General features: G+C 41.6%; 1 protein-coding gene across 2 annotated transcripts in view; it reads right to left on the reverse strand.

Moving 5' to 3' along the window:
• OSBP2 (oxysterol binding protein 2) overlaps nt 1–20,567 on the reverse strand; it is a 363,838-nt gene that overhangs the window by 300,568 nt on the left and 42,703 nt on the right. For both annotated transcript variants that reach the window (XM_088475122.1, XM_088475123.1), the window contains exon 2: nt 20,016–20,224. In XM_088475122.1, the coding sequence (XP_088331248.1) occupies nt 20,016–20,224 (209 nt within the window). The remainder of the gene's footprint in view (nt 1–20,015; nt 20,225–20,567) is intronic.

A 20,567-nucleotide genomic window follows, 5' to 3' on the forward strand; every position in this document is an offset into this window, starting at 1 on the left:
GAAGGCGAAAGTTACAGTGTCAGGAGCAGGGACAGAAGAGCGGTACACTCCAAGCCTCTCATTCCTTCTTAATTATGGATAGTTCTCTGCAACAAGCTGTCCAAGCTGTTAATGCCTCTACTCAAAGGCTCCTTAAAGTGTTTGATAACATGCAAGCAAATACCTCTTTTTTGTGTTGTGATCCTGGGAAGTGCTGTGAAGAGGTTAAGCAAGTTATACAGCCGAATCCTGAATCTACCATCCTCACAGCTTCTGGGACTGAGGGCCTGATTCAGACCCGTTCGCGAGCGCTGAGCGCTCGCAAGCTGGTCGATGTTGGCCCAGTGCGCATGCGCACGAGCGAGCTGGATCCGTCATGCGCATGCGAGAGACCCGGATAACGACGGCCATGCCATCGCTATGGGTCTCGCTACAAAGGGGGCGTGCTGTCAATGGTGAGTGACAGCACGCCCCCTTTGGTGGGCGTTCCGGGGGCGTGGCTGGCCAGATGGAGGCGTTCCCATGGGAACGCCTACCGTCTGGGGCCGGCCCCACTGATATCACAAGTGATGTCAGTGGGAGTGCTCTCAGCTCTGATAGAGCCGAAAGCACTCCAGGGCTTGCGGCAGACGAGACCCTACCACAAGGGTCTCATTGTAAGCCTGATGGTCGCGATGGTCAAGACCATCGCGACCATCTTTTTTGCCGCTCGCTATACCTGTGTGTGGTCACCCACAGCTATGCGAGCGGCCAGGAGGCCGCTATAAAATTCAGAGGGACGGCCCTGATTCAGAGCGAGCTCTCTGTCAGAGCGTCCGGCTCTGAATCAGGGCCTGAGTCCGTCGTAGATTTCTTTTCTCCAACAGATGTGCATGAACCTGAGCAAGTTATACAGCCAGGGGAGTATCTATAATGGGTGCAGGGTGTGCGGGGAACACGGGACCCTGGGTCCAGAGGGGCCCCGCACCGTACACCCTGCACCCATAATATTACTTACCTCTCCGGAGTCCCACATCGGCGCGGGGGTCTGGCCGTGTAAAACGACTGAAAAATGGCCGCAGCGGCCATTTTTCCATCGTTTGCGCATGCGCAATACAGGGAAAATGGCCGCGGCGGCTATTTTTACGATGACCTGTACATACATTATAGACTCTGGGCACACTCTAGTGCCCAGAGTCTATAACTCCGGCGCTGGCCGCGCACAGCTCAGTGCGCTGGCGGCAGCCGGGCGGAGAGGAGGGGTCCCGTGTCGGAGACTGCACACGGGCCTCCTCCTCTCTAGAAATGCCCCTGTATACAGCCGAATCCTGAATCTACAGTCCTCACAGCTTCTGGGACTGATTCCGTCCTTTATTTCTCCTCTCCATTAGATTTGTTTTTGAACCTGAGCTTATTTGTTATTTTATTTCTAGTTGTTCCGATGTTGCTGCTGTACTCCTGCAGATTCATTTTTTATCCTTACTATGTTTGCCGAGATTTTGGAATTTGTTAAGTATGTTGGTTGTTCTCCTGTTTATCCTCAATTGAGTCAGGATGGGACTGTCACTTCAAGTCCTTTGTTTCTAGGGTTCGTGACCTGACCAGACTAATGTCTTGCAACGAATCACTGTCTAGTTGCTGTGAATTTGTATATTCTGTATTGTATGTGAGCCTGTATTACTTTAACAATCTTATTACGGATTATACTCTATTTGTAATGCTGCGGGAGGGCAGGGGTTGATTTCTCCTAGCCTAGGGTCATTTAGTTTTTTTTGCCCTTGTCATTTATTTTGTGCTTTTATCCTCTATTTGGGGGGGGGGGGGGTTAGGGTTTTTAGATAACTTAGAATAGTTAGTGGTGGACTTGGGGTTAGGGGATCAAAGTATGCCTAGGTTGGGGTCAGGTTATACAGGGTAGGGGACTATAGGAAGGTTTGTTTTGGGAGTATTTTATTTCTTTTATTTGATATTTTGGTAGATATTTGTCTGGGTGCAATGCGATTGGTATGATTAAGATTATACTGACAGCGTTTTTCAATATTTTGTTTTGCCATAAGTATTTTTGTTTTCAAGTTTTACGGGCCCGAATGGCTCCTTTGGGTTTGTGTATAATCCTCTATTGTGTTAGGTTTTTTTTGAGCATATTCTGTATATGTCGATTAGGTTTATTCGTTTTGTATATTGAAGCAAAACCATTAGTATGAAGTATATTATTTGTATTGCCTGACATGTTTATATTGTCTGTTTTCTTAATTTTTCTTTGTTAGTATGCTAAAAAAGTATTAATAAAAATTATTGAATTAAAAAAAAAAAATGGAGGTATTCCTCTCTCTCTTTTTTGGCCCGCCCAGATGCTGTTCCTAGAACCCCTGTAGCCACAGAAGTCCAACGGTCATCATCGTCAGGATGGTGCATGTCATCTGGCGTTGCTACTCTCACCATCTACTGTTGGATGTTTTTACACCGCAGAAAGTTATGGAGGACACAGCAAGCCAAGACGACCCAGTCTATCTTGTCCACTCTCTGGTTTATGGCAGTATGGAATAATCAGGAATAGGTTGCGGAGGATCCCAAAGGTATTTTCCATTATCCTGCGTCCCTTAGATAGCCTTTAATTATAGGTCCTCTTCTCCTTTGTCAGGCCCCTCTGTGTATACGGCTTCATACTCGTGGAGTGCAAAGACCTTGTCAAACACGAACACAAACTTTAGCCCATGCTTCATCTCCTCAGTTGATTGTAACTTCAGAGTTTTAGCCATGAGCTTGTTCTAGAAGGCAGCCTGCTTGAAGGACTCTCCATCTGAAGCACGGCCATTCTTTCCTACATCCAGAAAAAGGAATTCATAGTTAGCATTTACCACAGCCATCTTCACAATACTAAAGAACCCCTTCTAATTATAATAAAATTAACCTGTGTTGGCAGGTGGGGTTATATGCACAAGCTTGCCATCAATAACTCCCCAGCAGTCAAGGAAGTTCCATCTTTGCTTGAACTCCTCAGCAATACTTTTCCATTCCTCAACGGTAGAAGGGAAATAAAAGGAGTGAGAAAAAAAATGCGTTAGTACTTACGTTTTTAAAATAAGGTCAATATTTTACAGATTTTAACATCTGACCTGGAGGAAACTGTGGAGTCAACCAATCCACATTCAAAAGACAGTGATGCAGACATCCAGGCTGAGTGCCGCACCCCAACACAGCAACCCACCGAGAATAACAAAAAAAAAAAAAAGGCAGAGGAACGCACAAGCACCTACTGCTGCAGAGTCCTTTATTTCTGAGGTGGAGAAGGTGCTGGCTACCCACCCAGGCCGCTTGAGCTTATATGGCTCATTTATGGCGAGTACATTGAAGCTAGTCCACGGGTCTCAGCAGGTTGAATTTGAGCAGATATGTAACGATTTGCAAGACCTAACACTCTGACCCAAATACAGGGATTTATGAGTTTGCGCTCCATGCCATTCCGCCACAAGCAACAGCTCCCACCCACCCATCAGGTCACCCACACCCCTCAAACACAATAAGGGTTTCAACCCCATCATATCCCCACTCCCCCACCACCTCCTGTGTATGAGTCTACAGCTTCGGGTCAAGTCTTTTCTGCCCTCATACAGTTTGAAACTCCTTAAGATGACCCACAATTCTTTAATTTTAAACCTGTAATATTTGTGATCAGCACTTTTTTGCATGTTATTAAATATTTTTAAATGCACTTTTTTTTTTTTATAAATGTGCCTTTTGTTTAATTGTGCTTATTTGCACTAATTTGAAAAACTATATATTTATCTTAATATATATTATTTTTTTGGCACAATAAAATGTGTTGCATTTTATTTTACTTACCTTGAAGAACTGCTGCCTCAGGACTGCAATGATGGCTTTACATGTGTCAGGGATGATTAGGCCCAAAGCCTGAGGGGAGATGAGGGACCCAAACTTCAGGTCAGCCAGGGACCAACCTGTAGCCAGGAACCTCACGGTAGCCACCAGCCTCTCCCCAGCAGGGATAGCCCTCCAGAGCTTGGTGTTCTGCCTTCGGATGTAGGGCGTCGCCAGGCTCAGCAACTCCTGGAAGGTAGACTCATCCATTCGCAGGATGCGGTAGTCGTGGGGGTCGTTCTCCTGAAACTCCATCAGCAGCGACATGTGAGAGTGCAGCAGCCACTGCTTTGTCCAACAGGATCGCATCACTCTTCTCCTACTCTAGGCACTCTCCCTATCAGCTTCTAACAACACAGCAGCAGCATATGATGTCATCACTTGATAGTGGAAAGGAGTCATCACAAGATAAGTAATAAAGCACTTTGTTTAGCCAGGCAAAACAGTAGAGCAGTCAAGCAATGTGGAATGTTCAGCAGGTATAAACCAAGCCTCACTAGTCACAGAGCAAAACTGCACAGAGCTAAAATGGTGGCCGCTTTTTATACCCTCCACAAAGTCCAGCCCCTTATTTAAATTCAGCTGAAATCTTTAAGATGGTCGTGAGGGTTTAGAAGAGCAAACGACATGTCATTTACAATCAAACTATTCAACGACGAATGATAAATCGTTTAATAGTCAATGAGAATGCACTAGATCGTCTGTCAGGAAGTTGAAAGGAAATCGTTAAGGATGTCACATCGTTTGCACATCGCCTAGAGCAGGGGTTCCCAACCACGGTCCTCAAGGCACACTAACAGTCCAGGTTTTAAGGATAGCCATAGTTGAGAACAGGTGACTTAATTAGTACCTTAGTTATTTTGATTTAACCATCTGTGCTTACGCATGGATATCACTAAAACTAGGACTGTTAGTGTGCCTTGAGGACAGAGGTTGGGAATCACTGGTCTAGTATGTTACCCAGCCTTAGTTGGTTGTGACCAGTGAGATTGAAGTACAATATCTTGATCCATATAACAAATTGAAACTAGCTTAAGCATGGATAATGCGCTCTTCTGTCAATCCGTTCAGGTTATTGCTTTGCTACAATGGCACGGCCCCTTCATCATAAGTAATGGACAGATAAATACTTCAGGTCACACCAGTCTCCTCTGTGACAATTCACCTTACCAGCAGCAGTTCACACACAGTTAACTTGCATGTCTGCTAAGGGTTTTTTTTTTTTTTAAAGGAGGCAGATTCCTACTTGTATGGCGGGGCAACCATCTCTGTTGGCAATAGTCAACAATATTGATTTCCACGTGGCTTATTTACAGTCATTGTCATGGCTGATACAATATAAGCACACATATTTTGGTGTTATATAACACTGGGGAACAGTCAGTCAATCTGTTGTCAGGAATTTAAGAGTCGATTCTGATTAATTTTGTGCTCCTGATCATGAATATGCCATGCTTATTTTTCAATTGGCTCTAGTTTTTGAGATATGCATATTTCTGTTTAATTTCATTTTTCATAAATATTAAAATGTTAAAAATAGAGATTTTTTTTAATCTGATTAAATTTGATTAGTAAAATGTTATAAAAAGACAGGATAATTACACACATAAATGTGTTAGGAGGCTATGAGAACCGTTTTTTGTAGGATTTTCTTTTGTATGCTTGTTGCGGGCAGTCCCTCTGCAGACTCCAACAGTAATCGGCCATCATGTGACGATCCCACCTTCCTTGATATCTTTCTTCCATTACCTGAAAATCCTGGTGGAACCCTTCATCCTGTTCTTCGCTTAAATCTCCTAGATTGAACGGGAAGTGATCTAAATGGTTGTACAAAAATGTACTTTAATACTCATGTTGGTACCTACTTTCTCTAAACATTTTAGCATGTTGTGAACTAATTCATGATAGTAGTCTGCCTTGTGATTGCCTAAAAATTTTTGAATGACAGACGCATAACTCAGCCATGCTTCAGATTCGGTTTCAGTCAGATGTGGTAAAATTTGGATCCTTCACCAGTTTCCATATTTGTGGGCCGTCAAAAGTTCTTGCCTTTAATTTTTCAATACTAACATATGGAAATGTTCGACAAATACACGTGAAACAATCGCCTGACTTGTTCAGTGCTTTTACAAATTGTTTCATTAAACCCAGTTTGATATGGAGAGGCAGCATTATTATTTTTTCCTGTCAATTAAGGGCTCATGAATGATGTTGGCTTATCCTACAGTTATAACTTCTCCTGGAGGCCATACAGTTTTCTGCCAGTGCTTTTGTTTTGCATGACTATTCCATAGGCATATGTGACAAAAGATACTTAGTATATCCACTTTGCTTCCCAAGAAGAAAATTTACCATTTTTAAATCAACACAAACACAGTGGCAAACGCAGGATTTCTAAAGGGGGGTTTCCAAATGCTTGATTTTAGAAAGAGTGTGGCCAGTCCATGAACCAGCTTTAATTAATATGCGTCATACAAAGTATATTGTGTGTCATAATTTCAGCATATACAGGACCAGCAATCACAGTAAGCCATTAGATGTGTCAGTAGGGCCATCCTGCCTGAGCTGAATGTTTTTATTTCAGATGTGGGCACCATTCCAGAGCATTGGAGCAAGTCCGGTAGTCTGGGGGAGCAGCAGAAGAACCTAGTACTGCCCTGGACATATATGCAGAGCCGTAACTAGACTTTTTGGTGCCCTGTGCCAGAAAAAGCATTGGCGCCCCCCTCATTTTTCAAAGGGACATAATGCACCCAAAATAGGGCCATGGCCTCATGGGGAAGGGCTAGGGAAGAGATAGGAGAGGCCAGAAGATGCTGGGGATGAAATAAGAGGAAGCTACAAGCAAGAATGATAATAAACAGAAATGTGACAGGCCCAAACAGCGCCCCCTGACCTGTGGTGCCCTGTGCGATGGCACGGGCCGCACTACCCTAGCTACGGCCCTGCATATATGTACAGATTGATCTCGTTATGAAGTGGATAGTGTAATAATAATTAACCCTATTAATGTTCTGTAGCTGTGCACCCTAACAGTGCATGTTTTCCAGATCTCCGAGTTGATGCACAGGTGTGTATATTACTGAATGACACTTTTAAAGATCCACACGTGGTGCCAATTATTTAATTTATGATACTGAAAAGAACATGCAGCACTAGTAACATTGTATTATATTACTATTTCTATTGTGGTCATGGTGTGGACTGGGGGGGGGGTTCCAGGCAACCGGAAACCCCCCCCTGCATTTGCCTATGAACACAAACAGACCACTGATGCGGAGAATAAGCAATTTTTTTTTTTTAAGACTAACTTGATATTTTCATACTATTCTTTAAGTTTTGTTGAAAGACTGATAGGAATCGACGCAAATTTATTCCCATTGTGCATTAATACGCATTTTAAACTCCTTTTAGAATTACCAAAAAAGAGTCGCCAGTCTTCTGCTCGATATTCTGGTAAACCCATCATCTGAAGAAGTTCCGGAATATTGTTGCAATACACAAGATTGTTATCTTGGCTAAAGACCGGCAGTATGGCTTGCTCTCTATTTCGATACGACGTTATAGTAACATCCGGCTCAAGACAGTGCTTTTCTTGAAGTCTGGATGCTAAAAGCTCAGCTCCTTTTTTTTCGATAAATTCAAGTCACAAATGAAATCATTTAGTTCCTTTTGAGAAAATTTGTTTGGATTAGAGGAACTTTCTTCAAACTCACTTTAATCTGTGTTGTCACTTGCACTGGATAAAATTAACATTGCCACATCATCACATTCAACTACACACAAAGAACTGAATGATGGTACAGGTAAATCTCTGCTATGTGGTATTGGTTGTTTTTCAGAATTCATACTTGTATTCCCATTTGCATTTCTTAAATTGATTCACACCCTTCACATTTACAGCACAAAAATAGTCACTCAAGTGATCTTTTGGCTCACACCACATCATAGGTATGCCGAAATTAAGTCCCTTTTCGATCACCTTTAATCCAATTGCAGAGTTATTCCATGCAGGTTTTACAAACTTTGTGAGGCACCCAAATCTGTTTTACTGGCTTATGTGACGTCCAAAATAAGCCTGATACGCTTGTTTTACGAATACAGTTAGATTTTTTCTATCTTTCTTTATTTTGCAACACTATATTTGCCACAAATATAACAAAAAAAATCAGGGTTGTTAGTATACCGTCTCAGAGAAGAACTAATTTTTTCATCGAAAATGGTTTGTTTCACACATAAGTGCTAACTCCCAACAAAAGCCGAGGACGTACTGAACAAAACAAGGAAATTGGTTGTGGTGGGACAGAGAGAGGGATGAACAAAGGAACAGGAGGTATGCTAACTGCGTCACTCGGTCCTCTCGGCATGCTGGGAGGAGGCGCGGCTGTGGTCTGAGGATGTCCCAGCAGGCTCAGCAGTGCACGGCCACGCCTCCTCCCAGTGTTAGTGAGGAGATTTGAAAGTGTTATGTGTCTCAAATGTGACTACCAGCTACGTTATCACAAATAAAACAAATTCTTCTTATTGTTTAAAGAGGGTAGTTGTTAAAAAAACAAAACTAAGTCGATTCCTTTAAGTAAAGCGGCCTAGACTAGTAAGGTACTTCAAATGGAGAAAATAATTGAATTTTATAATTTGTCATTAATTTGAAAACTGCTGAATTCAGCTATAGCGAAGATCTAATGCGATAATAGGACCTGCGAGTACTCTCAAACCGATCTTAGATCCTTGGCAAGAAAAAAATATATATTTCTTTGTTCCCCAGCAGTGCCCCGTTGGCACTGCTGGTTAACTATGGACTTCCACCCCCTGAGGGCATACTTATAGACATACTTGCCTACTTTTGAAAAAGCATTTCAGGGAGATTGTGAAAGCAGCACCTATGAGGGCGTGTTACAGTGGGCGTGTACTGATAAATCTGAGAGGCGTGTCCTAAACCTGACTTACATCCAAATGTAAACCAGCCCAAAAGCAGTTAGTAAGATCTGTTTGTTAATGAAAACACACTAATACTTTTCAGAAATTCATAGGAATCATTGTGCCTTATAATAACCAATGCAAGGAAATGACAGTAATGATCCCATTTGAATGTATATATCTATGTTTTTTAATATAACAGCTTCATAATGGGGGTAAGGATGACATGAGGGAGATTGCTACTATTTCAGGGAGTCTCCCTGACAATGAGAGAGAGTTGGCAAGTATGCTTATAGATAGCCACTTCCAATGCTGTATAAGCAACAGTTTGTAACATATCACTGAATGATACCGATGCTCAGTAAGCTTCATTAGGCAGAAAGGGCACTATTGTGGTAAACCAATCAATGACATCAGCTGAACGGTTACACATCTGGTGGGTGATGCTGAGTTGGGAGAAAACAAAACAAACAAAAAATAAAAAGACAGTAACCTTGGCAAAACCATGCTATTACAATGTAGGTGGGGCAGATGTAGAATTTGCAGAGAGTTTTATATTTGAGACGGATTTGAGACGGTGTCCAAATTTAAATCTAAATTGCAGTAAAAATATAACAGCAGACAATATTTACCTTGCATGCAAAAATACATTAGCAAGGCGCAAGGCGGCCCGGAGTGATTTTGGCTCTATCAGAGCCAAAATCACTCCCACTGACATCACTAGTGATGTCAGTGGGCCGGCTTCAGACGGTAGGCGTTCCCTTAGGAACGCCCCCGTCAGGGAGGCACGCCCCTGGCACGCCCACCAAAGGGGGCGTGCTGTCAATCAACATCGACAGCACGCCCCCTTTGATCAGACACAACGAGCGAAGGAAAGTCCTTCGCTCGTCGCGTCTGGCGCATGCGCACGACGGAGCTCCCTCCGTCGTGCGCATGCTCAGTGCAGAACATCGACCCACTTGCGAGCGGACAGCCGCTCGCGAGTGGGTCTGAATCAGGCCCTATGTACGGTCACAAGAATGCTGTCAGTGCATTGTATATACGAGGCTGGTTCAATAAGTAAGGTAATAAGACCTCTCACATTTGTAACGTCCTCTATTTCATTCTAATTTCACGCCAGGCCACTGCTTCCCCTTATGACCATTAGAGTGCACCTCATATCAGTCATACTGTCCCAACATCAGTGGTGAGATGGCGGGCTTGCGGAAACTTGGTCAAACTTTGAGGTACGTAGTGTGATCAGATTTCTGCATCTAAAGGGCAGCTGAAATTCAACGCCAACTTGTTGAGGTGATAATGCCATGTCACGTAAACAGGTGTGGTGCACTGCCCTTGATAGCGGCAGGACAAACGTTCAAGATGAGCAGCGATAGGGCCGGCCATGCACGTCCACCATTGGGAAGTACTGGACCAGCCTCTCTACAACCCTGACCTGGCACGCACAGAGTGATTTCCATCTCTTTGGACCATTGAAGAAGCACCTGGGTGGAAGGCGATGCACAGCATGCGGTAAAGTTCAGCAAGCCATCATGTCCTGGCTTCAGGCGCTTGACACAGATTTCTTCTATGCCTGGATAGATGCCTTGGTGTACTGTTGGAACAAATGCTTAGACAAGTATGGAGACTATGTGGAAAAATAATCTGTACCAAGGCCTTACTATTGATTATACGTATATGTAAGAGTTGAATACATTTATGCAATGAGAGATCGTTACCTTATTTATTGAACCACCCCGGTAGGTCACTAGATGCTCTATGTATTACACGACGAGTCACTAGGATACTCTATTGTATATCACTATCTGTGATGCTCTCTGTATTGTATCACAGGAACTGTGATGCTCTTGAATTCTCGGTCTTGTATATTGGTCTCGATAGTGCTCCGAAATTATTGTAATTTGACCTCTGGGGTGCTATCCGCATTGTATATCTGGTTGTGATGTTCCCTATAGCATGATGGTAACTAGAACGTTCTCTGCATTTTATATCAGCCTCTGGAATGCTCCCCCTGTTGTATATCAATCTCAGGAATGGCCTCTGTATTCTATATCTGTCCATGGAATTCTGCTACTATTGTAAATCGTTTCCTAAAAGGTCTGCCAGAGTTGTGATGTACGAGAACTGTGTGGGTTACTTTGTGATGTTGAGAATTTAGCTAGCCAATAATACTTTGACAATAAACATATTGATCCAATATTGGTATAAAGCAATAGGGTATTATAAATTGACACATTTCCACTCATCAACAATTGACAAGAACTTTAAAATTAGACAGAATATGTCATGTGAATCCCGGGGGGTGATTTACCTTTTAAGATGCGAATGCGGCCTCGAATATGTGGGTCGGACGATTAGACCTCTTAAAAATCGTATCTACGAGCATATCAGGAACATCAAAATTGGCTATGAGAATCATAGCGTGTCCAAACATTTCAAAGAAGCACATAATTCGGATCCTACCAATTTATTCTTCATGGCCATAGAACAACCGCAGGTCAATTGGAGGGGGGGAGATCATCTTAGAATTATAGATAAAAATGAAATGAAATGGGTTTTCATTTTACACACCATGACCCCCAAAGGTTTGAATATTGAATTCAATAACAGAATATTAATTAATTAATTAACACCAACATATAAGGATTCTCTTCCTTTTAAATTAATCATTCAATTTACCTAACTTTGAGTGCTCATGTGCATCAGAAATGGATTAAAGATAGGAATTTAGATTTATGGATTAGTGATTCATAGATAATGTGTAGGATATATATGTTGAAGATTAATATATCTGAATTCATAGAGAGAGTAGTTCCTTTTCCCCTTCCCCCCCTTTTTTATCCTTGCATAACACAATCTGACAAATTCAGAGACTGGACACAGTACCATAAAAAAGAAAAAGTCTGACACACCACAACTTTAAAATAGTATGTTGTGGACTCCTCAATCTTCACACTTGCATGTCTATATATTCAATTTTTCTTTTTTTTTTTTTTTCTTTTTCTTTATGTGATCTATATTGAGCGACTGCTTAACCATTTATATCAGATTTCTACTATATATTTTTATAAAGTTAGAACAACAGCCCAAAGATGCTTTTACACAGACGATTGAGTCATCAGACCTATTATTAAGGGAGACTCCCACCTCATAGATGATTGGCTGCCTGATAACATATTAACCAGCCAGCATCAGAACACACCCATCCTTGAAGAAGGCCTGATTGGCCGAAACACGTCGACGCCCAGTTTTCCACACACGTGACTACGGAAGCAGAGAGCCTTGTGCACAGCCTCACGCTGCTACTCCTTATCCTCCTAACAGGAAACAGCAGGAAACAGCACCCTCCTCTGCCATACTACAGAGCAGCGTGCATTAGAAGCAGAGGGTTGAGCGAGTGGTCCGGCTGGACTGACTGCGGCAATTGAAATCATACCGCACTGCTCCCCTCCTCCACACACCACATGGACAGTGCAACACATGACATTCAGTGAAGACGCCGACCGGTAAGCCCCGCTAGCGGGACGCTGCAGTCACACTTTGCACGGCTCACTCTATCACCGGGACTTTGCTTCAGACAGTGCAGGGACACGTACGTGGATATCCACATACGGAGAGCTACCTTTCTACATAAGGTTACCCTCACTTCCCTAGCACATTGCAAGTAGCCAAAGGGACATACACATACTTGTCTTTTTAGACATAGGGTACCGTATATATTTACGGGAAGGTAACCCCCTCAAAGGGCACACCTACCACCCGGACATTATTTACCCACTTGGGATCAGTTCTATTGGCTGACTTTTTCTTGGCTACTAGTCGGTATGGACAAATACTGAGCTGATATTATAACATAAGGGTACCGTATATATTTACGGAAAGGTAACCCCCTCAAAGGGCACACCTGCCACCCAGACATACCTTGATCCTTCCATATAGGACTTAATCATCATATATAATTTTTATTAGATTATTTTACCATCATACTCCTACTACCAGAAAGGAGACATATAAGAGTCTAAAATAGCCATCCATATCACTAGACGCATTGGTATATGGTGTCTATATAAATAAAAGATTGTTTATAACATTCATTAGATCTGTTGTCATCTCCACATTTTTTACCTTAGCTACATTTTCTATAATATGATATATAGACAAGGTGAGCACATGGTACAAAATCTATTTTTATCAGTATAATTTTGTTGGAGACAGGACATCTCCAGTACCAAGCAGCCCCCTAAAACAATAAACATCTTGTTGAGCGCTGTTCACATTTTCCATTTCTAAACATGTTGAGAATTTAGCTAGCCAATAATACTTTGACAATAAACATATTGATCCAATATTGGTATAAAGCAATAGGGTATTTTCCGGTGTATATACCATCTGCACTTGAAGTGACCTTAGGTGCCAGTTATTGAATCGGTGTCCAGACTATAGATAGACACCAGAAGTTAAACAGGCAATAGGTCGACAGGGACAAAATGTCGACACACTAAAGGACGACCGGTACAAGTGGTCGACATGGTCAAAATGATCACAAATGTGATCGACTTTTTTTTACATAGGGTTAAGCATCTACCCCTGATGGTTAGGGTTAGGCACCAGGAGGGAGGGTTAAGGACTTACCGGAGGATTAGGTTTGGGGTGGGCAACAAGCACCCCCTAGCTGTTGAGGAAATACACATCCCAGCATGCCCTGCCACAGTTTTGCTTTTTGACCATGCTAAAGCTGCTGCCAGGTATGCTGGGATGTGTAGTTCAACAACAGCTGGAGGACCGCTTATTGCCCACCCTGGGTTAGGCACTAGAAGGGTCGGTTAGGGTCAGACACCTACCCAGACAGGGTTAGGCACCACGGAGAGAGTTAGAGTGAAAATTATGTGTCGACCATTTTTGTGTTGGCCTTTTGACCCTGTGGACCATTTGTACATGTCGACCTTTAGTGTGTCAAGCTTTTGTTCCGGTCGACCTATTTCCTGTCTAACATCTGGTGTCTATCTAGATACTTTTAACGGTATCTTTTATACCACATCCTATTGAATCTAACAAGTATTTTAGATCACAATTGGTGTGAAGATGTGTTACTATAATATGCGAATTGCTAGATTGATTTAATAAATAATAGGTGATAAATACAGCGGCTAGGGGCATAAGGTCTGGATCCAGATAAACATGAGGCAATAGATAGGTGGCGAGAGATAGACTGCAACACAAACTACCTGCAAAGCTACCACAGCAGAACGGTAATATAAAATTGCAAAAAGACTTGATGCCTCCTCGGGATTTATTTGCAGTTTTGCCAAAGGTATATATTATCCAACTGATTAGGGATATGTCCTTAGGAGGCACTCAAGATCCCATGCAATATAGACAATAATAAATATACCATTATCACTGAATGTAAGTGAACTGCATAATTGATACACCACTAATATGGAGATTTAACTGGTGGATAAAATTTTGAAATGTGTTAGATTTAATTATGTATCAGTTGATTAGCCAGAAAGTATGTGACACTCCTCGAGAAATGTGAAATTTGGAGATTTCTAAAGCCTGTGAATAAAAATACATACACACATTATATATATATATATATATATATATATATATATATATATATATTACATGCATACATACATATACACACAGTAGAAAACAAACACACACTGATTTGTACCGAATGATTTATAATAAGGAATCTTTTGATTTAGGATATAGTGGTACATAACTAAATTACAATAAAGTATATACTGTATATAGGGCGATATTCAATTATTGCGCCCCTGTACGCACCCAACAGGAGCTATTCAATCGTTTCTCCTGTGGGGCGCAATCAGCTGCTGGCACACTGTTTCAGCTCGCAGCCCCAGGGGGGTGCGAGCGGAAATGGGCAAAAAGTGACATGTTTGGGTGCCCAAACATCAGTCTTCGCGATCGCACCCAGCATTTTTGTCAGGTTTAGCTGTTTTACGCAGCTAAACCCGACCACTTTGGTCGCGATCAGTGCAAAAAACAGCAACAATCGAATAGCACCCCGCGATCTCCCGTCACTTTAGATTGAACACCACCCATAGAGTCAGTCAGCTTTGGGACCCATACAGCACAAATCCTTTTTAACACATTTCTGTTCTTCACTCACATCTTCTATTTTTAATATATCACGGACTGTTCTTTCATTTTAAGGTGAATAATAAAGTTATATTTTATATGTGTGCATCAATAAATGACAACCTTTTCTAGTTCTCTTATTTTGGTATTTGCTATAGTTGTTGTCAATCATTGCACCCTCTGATGTTCATATATAAAATTTTGAAAAAAATATGAAATATAACAAAATAAATCTAGTTGACATTGACTATTATTGGACTTGTGTGGATTAGTGTTCTCTCCCCTTTCTATAGTTGTGATGTGACACGTGACAATGGTGCACTTACCCTGACTACTTTGGAGTTTGGCCCCACCAACAGTTTATTTGGCTTTTTCTGCGTGAGGCCACTTTCAAAATTTCTTGCAGGGCTACTTTTCTAATCCATCCCTGGACTGGAGTCAGTACCAGCATCAAAGGAGGAGAGAATGTAGTGTGCTGTCCTTCCCTTCACCATACTCTAAAGAGTCACGATGTAAAAGGTAATTGGGGGGATTTGGTAAAGTCTGCTGGCCTTCTGGGAGTTCGAATGATCATAAAGGGCTTGTGTGGAGGTTTGGGAGACACGTTAAGAGGTCTGATGGGAAGTAAAGGAAATTCCAGGTGGTCTAATGCAAGTAGCATATCGTAAGTCAGGGGGAAATCATGTTGGCTTATGGCATGTGGTGAGGTCCAAGGACATGGCTCTACCTATAGATCATTTTTGTTTCATTATCTCCTAGTGAGTGGTTGGCCACTCATGTGCTAATGGAATAATGGCCTCGGCTATAAAACTTCCAGTACACAGTAATGTGAAGTTTGTATGTATAGCATTACAATATTGCATTCATAAAATACAATTAATTGATCTATAAACTGTCTGAGGAAACAGAGTTGTAGTTTTATGCAGATGAATCAGCACTATATGGAAACTGCTGGTGATACACAGCAAGCCAAGGCTACAGTGTGCCCCAGTCTAACTCCATTCCTTTACAGTTTGACAACTAAGTGGTATATCCAGGAACATGTGAACATAGTACATACCGAGCAGTCTCCATGGTGCACTACAGGATGCCGTGATTTCATTGTTTTCATTTTTTCAATATATCAGCAAATAAAGGGAAATTGTGCAGAACTAGAGTCCATAGTTTTGTACATGAGGTGGTATTCTCTCTTTAACAAGGTACCCAATAGTTTTTATTCAACTATATACTCCCAATATTGCCACATATTATATTCAATGCTATACAGAATGATAAACTGACAAGATAATCATATATTATGATACAAAACAAACAACCTCTTGTAGTATGCAAAATATTGCCGTCCATTTCTTTTTGTTTTTCAAGCTTGATGTATTTGTTCTATATCCATCTGCTCACTGATTTCCTCATACATACTACCCAGATGGAGGGGGAGATTTATTAAAGCTTGGAGAGAGATAGGAGCTAATTGGTTGATACTCTATAATTTTCAAACACAGCCTGTAAAGTTGATGGGCAGTATTTTATCTTTCTCCAAGCTTTGATAAATCTCCCCCTAACTATTTAAGATTTCCAATGAATGTATGCTACAGAAACCCAGTCAAAGTAGAAAAAAATAAACATTATACAACAGGATTAGCAGCATAATACTGCCTTGTCAAAGTACACACTCCAGATAGCACCTTATATGCAAATAAAAGTCAAGAAGTCATTCACTTGGGCTTCCATGGCGCAGAGCGCCCACAATACCTCCAACAGTCCATTTAATATTTTTTCTTTTCATTTATTATATTTCTTTTTAATGTCTACCAGACTTGTCGATGCCCCTATCCAGTGAACTTGCCATTCATTCACAATAAAAGGTGATTTTTGTTTTTCGCCTTTAAAAGACTGAAAAGATTTGATTGGCCAATGGTCCACAATTTCCAGGAGGAGGTTTTTTGCTTATTTATATTAGATGGTTTACATAGAACATTTTTTAAGCTTGAAAAAGCAGCTTGAATTGGTTTTGCATGCACATAAGTTGTTACAATTGTAGGAGGCTGAAGAGTTTCATAATGTGTCAAAAATACTGAAAATTAACCTAAGTAACTGTATATTCATCTTGTGATGGATTACGAATAATAATAATAATTTGTGAACCTTCAGAGTAGAGGCATAATAAGCTCCAGTGCATAATTGTCCTGGGTTCAAGAATTACTTACTATTTGCATGCGCATAGCGGCATCTTCACCTCCAAGTGGTGGATGTGGGTGATTGTGTTCCACTTGCCCTAATTATGGATTATGAGCCTGATTCAGAGCCGGACGCTCTGAAAGAGCGCTCGCTGAGTTAGGGCATTTTTTTTTGTGTGACCACCCACAGCTCTTGCGAGTGGCCAGGTGGTGGTCGCGATGGTCATGACCATCGGGGCTTGCGACGAGACACTTATGGTAGGGTCTCGTTCCCGCAAACCCCAGTGAGCTTTCGGCTCTATTAGAGCCTGAAGCTCACCCACTGACATCACTCGTGATGTCAATGGGGCCGCCCCCAAATGGCAGGCATTCCTTTGGGAACGCCTCAGTTTGGCCAGCCACACCCCCTGCCCGTCTCCAAAACGGGACAAGCTGTCAATCAAAATCGACAGCTGCCCCGCTTTGGTGCGAGACCCGTAGCGGCGGAGCGCCCGCCACTAGCCGGGTCTCGCGCATGCACACGTCGGAGCCGGCTCCGGCGTACACATGCGCAGTGGCCAAACATCGACCCGCTCGCGAGCGGGTCTGAATCAGGCCCTAAGTACAACAGTAACAATTACAAATCAAATGTTTGTATTTCTGCAATTTTTTTACTAGACTTCTGCTGGATTGTAATTCGGTCATTATCTTCCATTTCCAATACAACAGCACATTTCTAAATTGTAATAGAAATCTGCATACTGCAAGTCTAATTTTCTAATTCAGCAGTAACACCATACCTATAGTGTGCCAGCTTCCAACAGCAAATTCTCATATTCAGAAGTCAATTTTATCATTACACAATGAAATAATATCCTCTGACAAATGGTCATAACAAGGACAGTGAGACAGCATTTTCTGTTTCAGTGTAATTCAGCCCTTTGTGCTATACCAAGGACAATTTGTAATGGAAAAATATAAACCAATTCTTTCCAAAGGAGCAGTTATGCTAACGGAAGGGGGCGCAAATTACCTTAGTTGGGTGCCAAGATGCAAGGGCAGCTGGGGGGCTCTGTATGCATAAGCAGCATAAGCGTAAAACTGCTTTATTTCAAGGTAGAGTATGTGAAGCCTACTGCTTGGTGCATCGCCCCTGCTTCCCCCTCTGTCTGACAGGCCATGGTAAGAGCCCACTTTCCTCCGCACTACAGGCCATGTAGCGACATCCCAAAAATACACAGAGTGGGGACATATCAGTTCCCCTCTAACAGAAGAATCAAAATATCAGGGCAGCCAAGTGTGAACAAAATGGGGTCCTTATACCTATGTATGGCAAACTTGCCAACACTTTCATTGTCCCCTCCGGTAGAGGTCCCAGAGCACTGTGGGGGAACAAGGACAGGTGATTTGCTCCATTAGCCCCTGCCACAAACTTTAATAAAAAATGTCATGATTTCTTTTATTTTGAGTAATAGCCTAAATGAGTGAGGGGTGCTGGAATAGCTTTATGGAAGCTTGTGAATTGACAATTTAATACAGGTTACTACTGTTAGGAGACAGTAGGTAGGACCCAATCAGCTGTCTGTATCTTTATGGATGTTTCCAGAGTCTTCCAGCATTTAGTGTTTTACACATCCAACCCAAAGTATTTCTCTGAAATAGTTATTTCTTTGACATATGGTGTCCACTGGGGATCAATGCAACACTGCAAAAGTTCTAAACCCCTTCTGACATAAAGATAAATACAAGTGAATGCACACCACTGCGCAACCCTACAGCAGCCCACTTCAACAAGACACCTTCTGATATAAAGCTTAACTTTTCTACAATAAAATAAAAGGCTGCGTGAACTGTGTGATACATCACATAACTATTCTATTACGTTTATGAAACCTTGTGCAGGCAACCAGTATGTGGTATTTATTTTGTATGGCTTAGAGCAGTGTTGGCTAACCTTGACACTCCAGCTGTTGTGGAACTATATATCCCAGCATGCCCTGCCACAGTTTTAGCATGCCCTAATAGCAAAACTGTAGCAGTGCATGCTGGGTTATGTAGTTCCATAACAGCTGGAGTGTCAAGGTTAGCCAACACTGGCTTAGAGCATGTGGAAAACTAATTTACAAGAAACATTATATTTTACATAATTCCATATTTACATATGCTGTATGGTTTATAATGAATACAGTTCATGAAATTCAATATGGCCTTTGCACAGCCATTTTTGCTTTTAAATGGAGAAAGGAAGTCATTTATCTGCAGAATTGGATAATAGCTTGTCCATTTATGTATAATTCTGTGCTAGAGAAATTTAGTGACCAAATATAGTGATGCAGGACACCATGATCATCTCATAAAGGAATCTTTTTCTCTTTAACTGCCAAGCACAGGAAGAGACCATAAGAGCAAACTTTGTCTATCTGATCATGTCAGTGGGTGTACAGGGGACGTATTACCTGAAGACTGTAATAAGGTATTAATACTCTGTAATCTAATCAATCGTTGTTATTGCTGCATTAACCCGGGGGGATATGTGATCGCAGTTAAGGGCTAGATCTATTTACTTAATGAATAAATTACAAATTCTTAAGTATTTTAGATTGGAATCTATTACTTTATGCAACAATGCAGGTAAAAGGTATGATTAAACAAGCATAAGAGCAAATGTATTGGTATGAATTAAAACACTTATTGCAAAAACCATTACCAGCGTTAAAACGTTCACCGTAGTGCACAATAGCTACCAACCTGGTGAGTGACGGATTCGTAATACTAGCTCTATAAATTGATTAACACTATAGGTCTTTAGACATTGATTGAACTAATGTTTCTCCACCAGCTATGGCTGATGATCGCCAACATCCCTCCACTTAATACTGGTCAAATAAATATATTAGCAATATCAGACAGTTGTGAACTATGGAAGTTGCTACCATTATGAATTTTCTAAAAAAAGCATCAATCTGATTTTTTTCGAAGACATGCAAGAGATGCTACCTGACTGGTTGTTCATCATGCGGATAGCCTTCGCTTTGGCCAGCTCCAAAGCTGTGACCCATCTCTGCCTCTCCACCTCACAGCTTGCCTTAAGGTGATACGTCCGCCCACCGTTTGATAGGACAATATTACATGAATCTTCTGTGTCAATGTGAGCTGTAGACAGGTTAATTGTTCCGCGGCATGTATGTGCCATCTCAGCCTGCGTCCTGAAGGTATGGAATAAATAGAATCAATTACATCATTAGAAGGCCACACTAAATTCTAATGCATTATCTGTCCAATCTGCCTGGTTGTAATGAAAATCTGGTAATTTATGGGAGCAAATGACAATCTACCATTTGCTTCCAAACACCGGAAAACTGGTTAAATCAAACAGATTTCACCAAGTTGTCTGAACGACCATTTATATCCATTTTCCAGGGTTTGGAATGAAAATCTGGTAATGTATGGGAGTAAATGACAATCGGACATTTGTTCTCAACCAGACAGATTGGACAGAATCTTACAGTGTGTACCTAGCTTTACTTGTGGAATAAAAGTTATTTACCA

This window comes from Taudactylus pleione, unplaced genomic scaffold (genome assembly GCF_031769625.1).
Source record: "Taudactylus pleione unplaced genomic scaffold, aTauple2 ptg000162l, whole genome shotgun sequence".
NCBI classification, from domain to species: domain Eukaryota; kingdom Metazoa; phylum Chordata; class Amphibia; order Anura; family Myobatrachidae; genus Taudactylus; species Taudactylus pleione.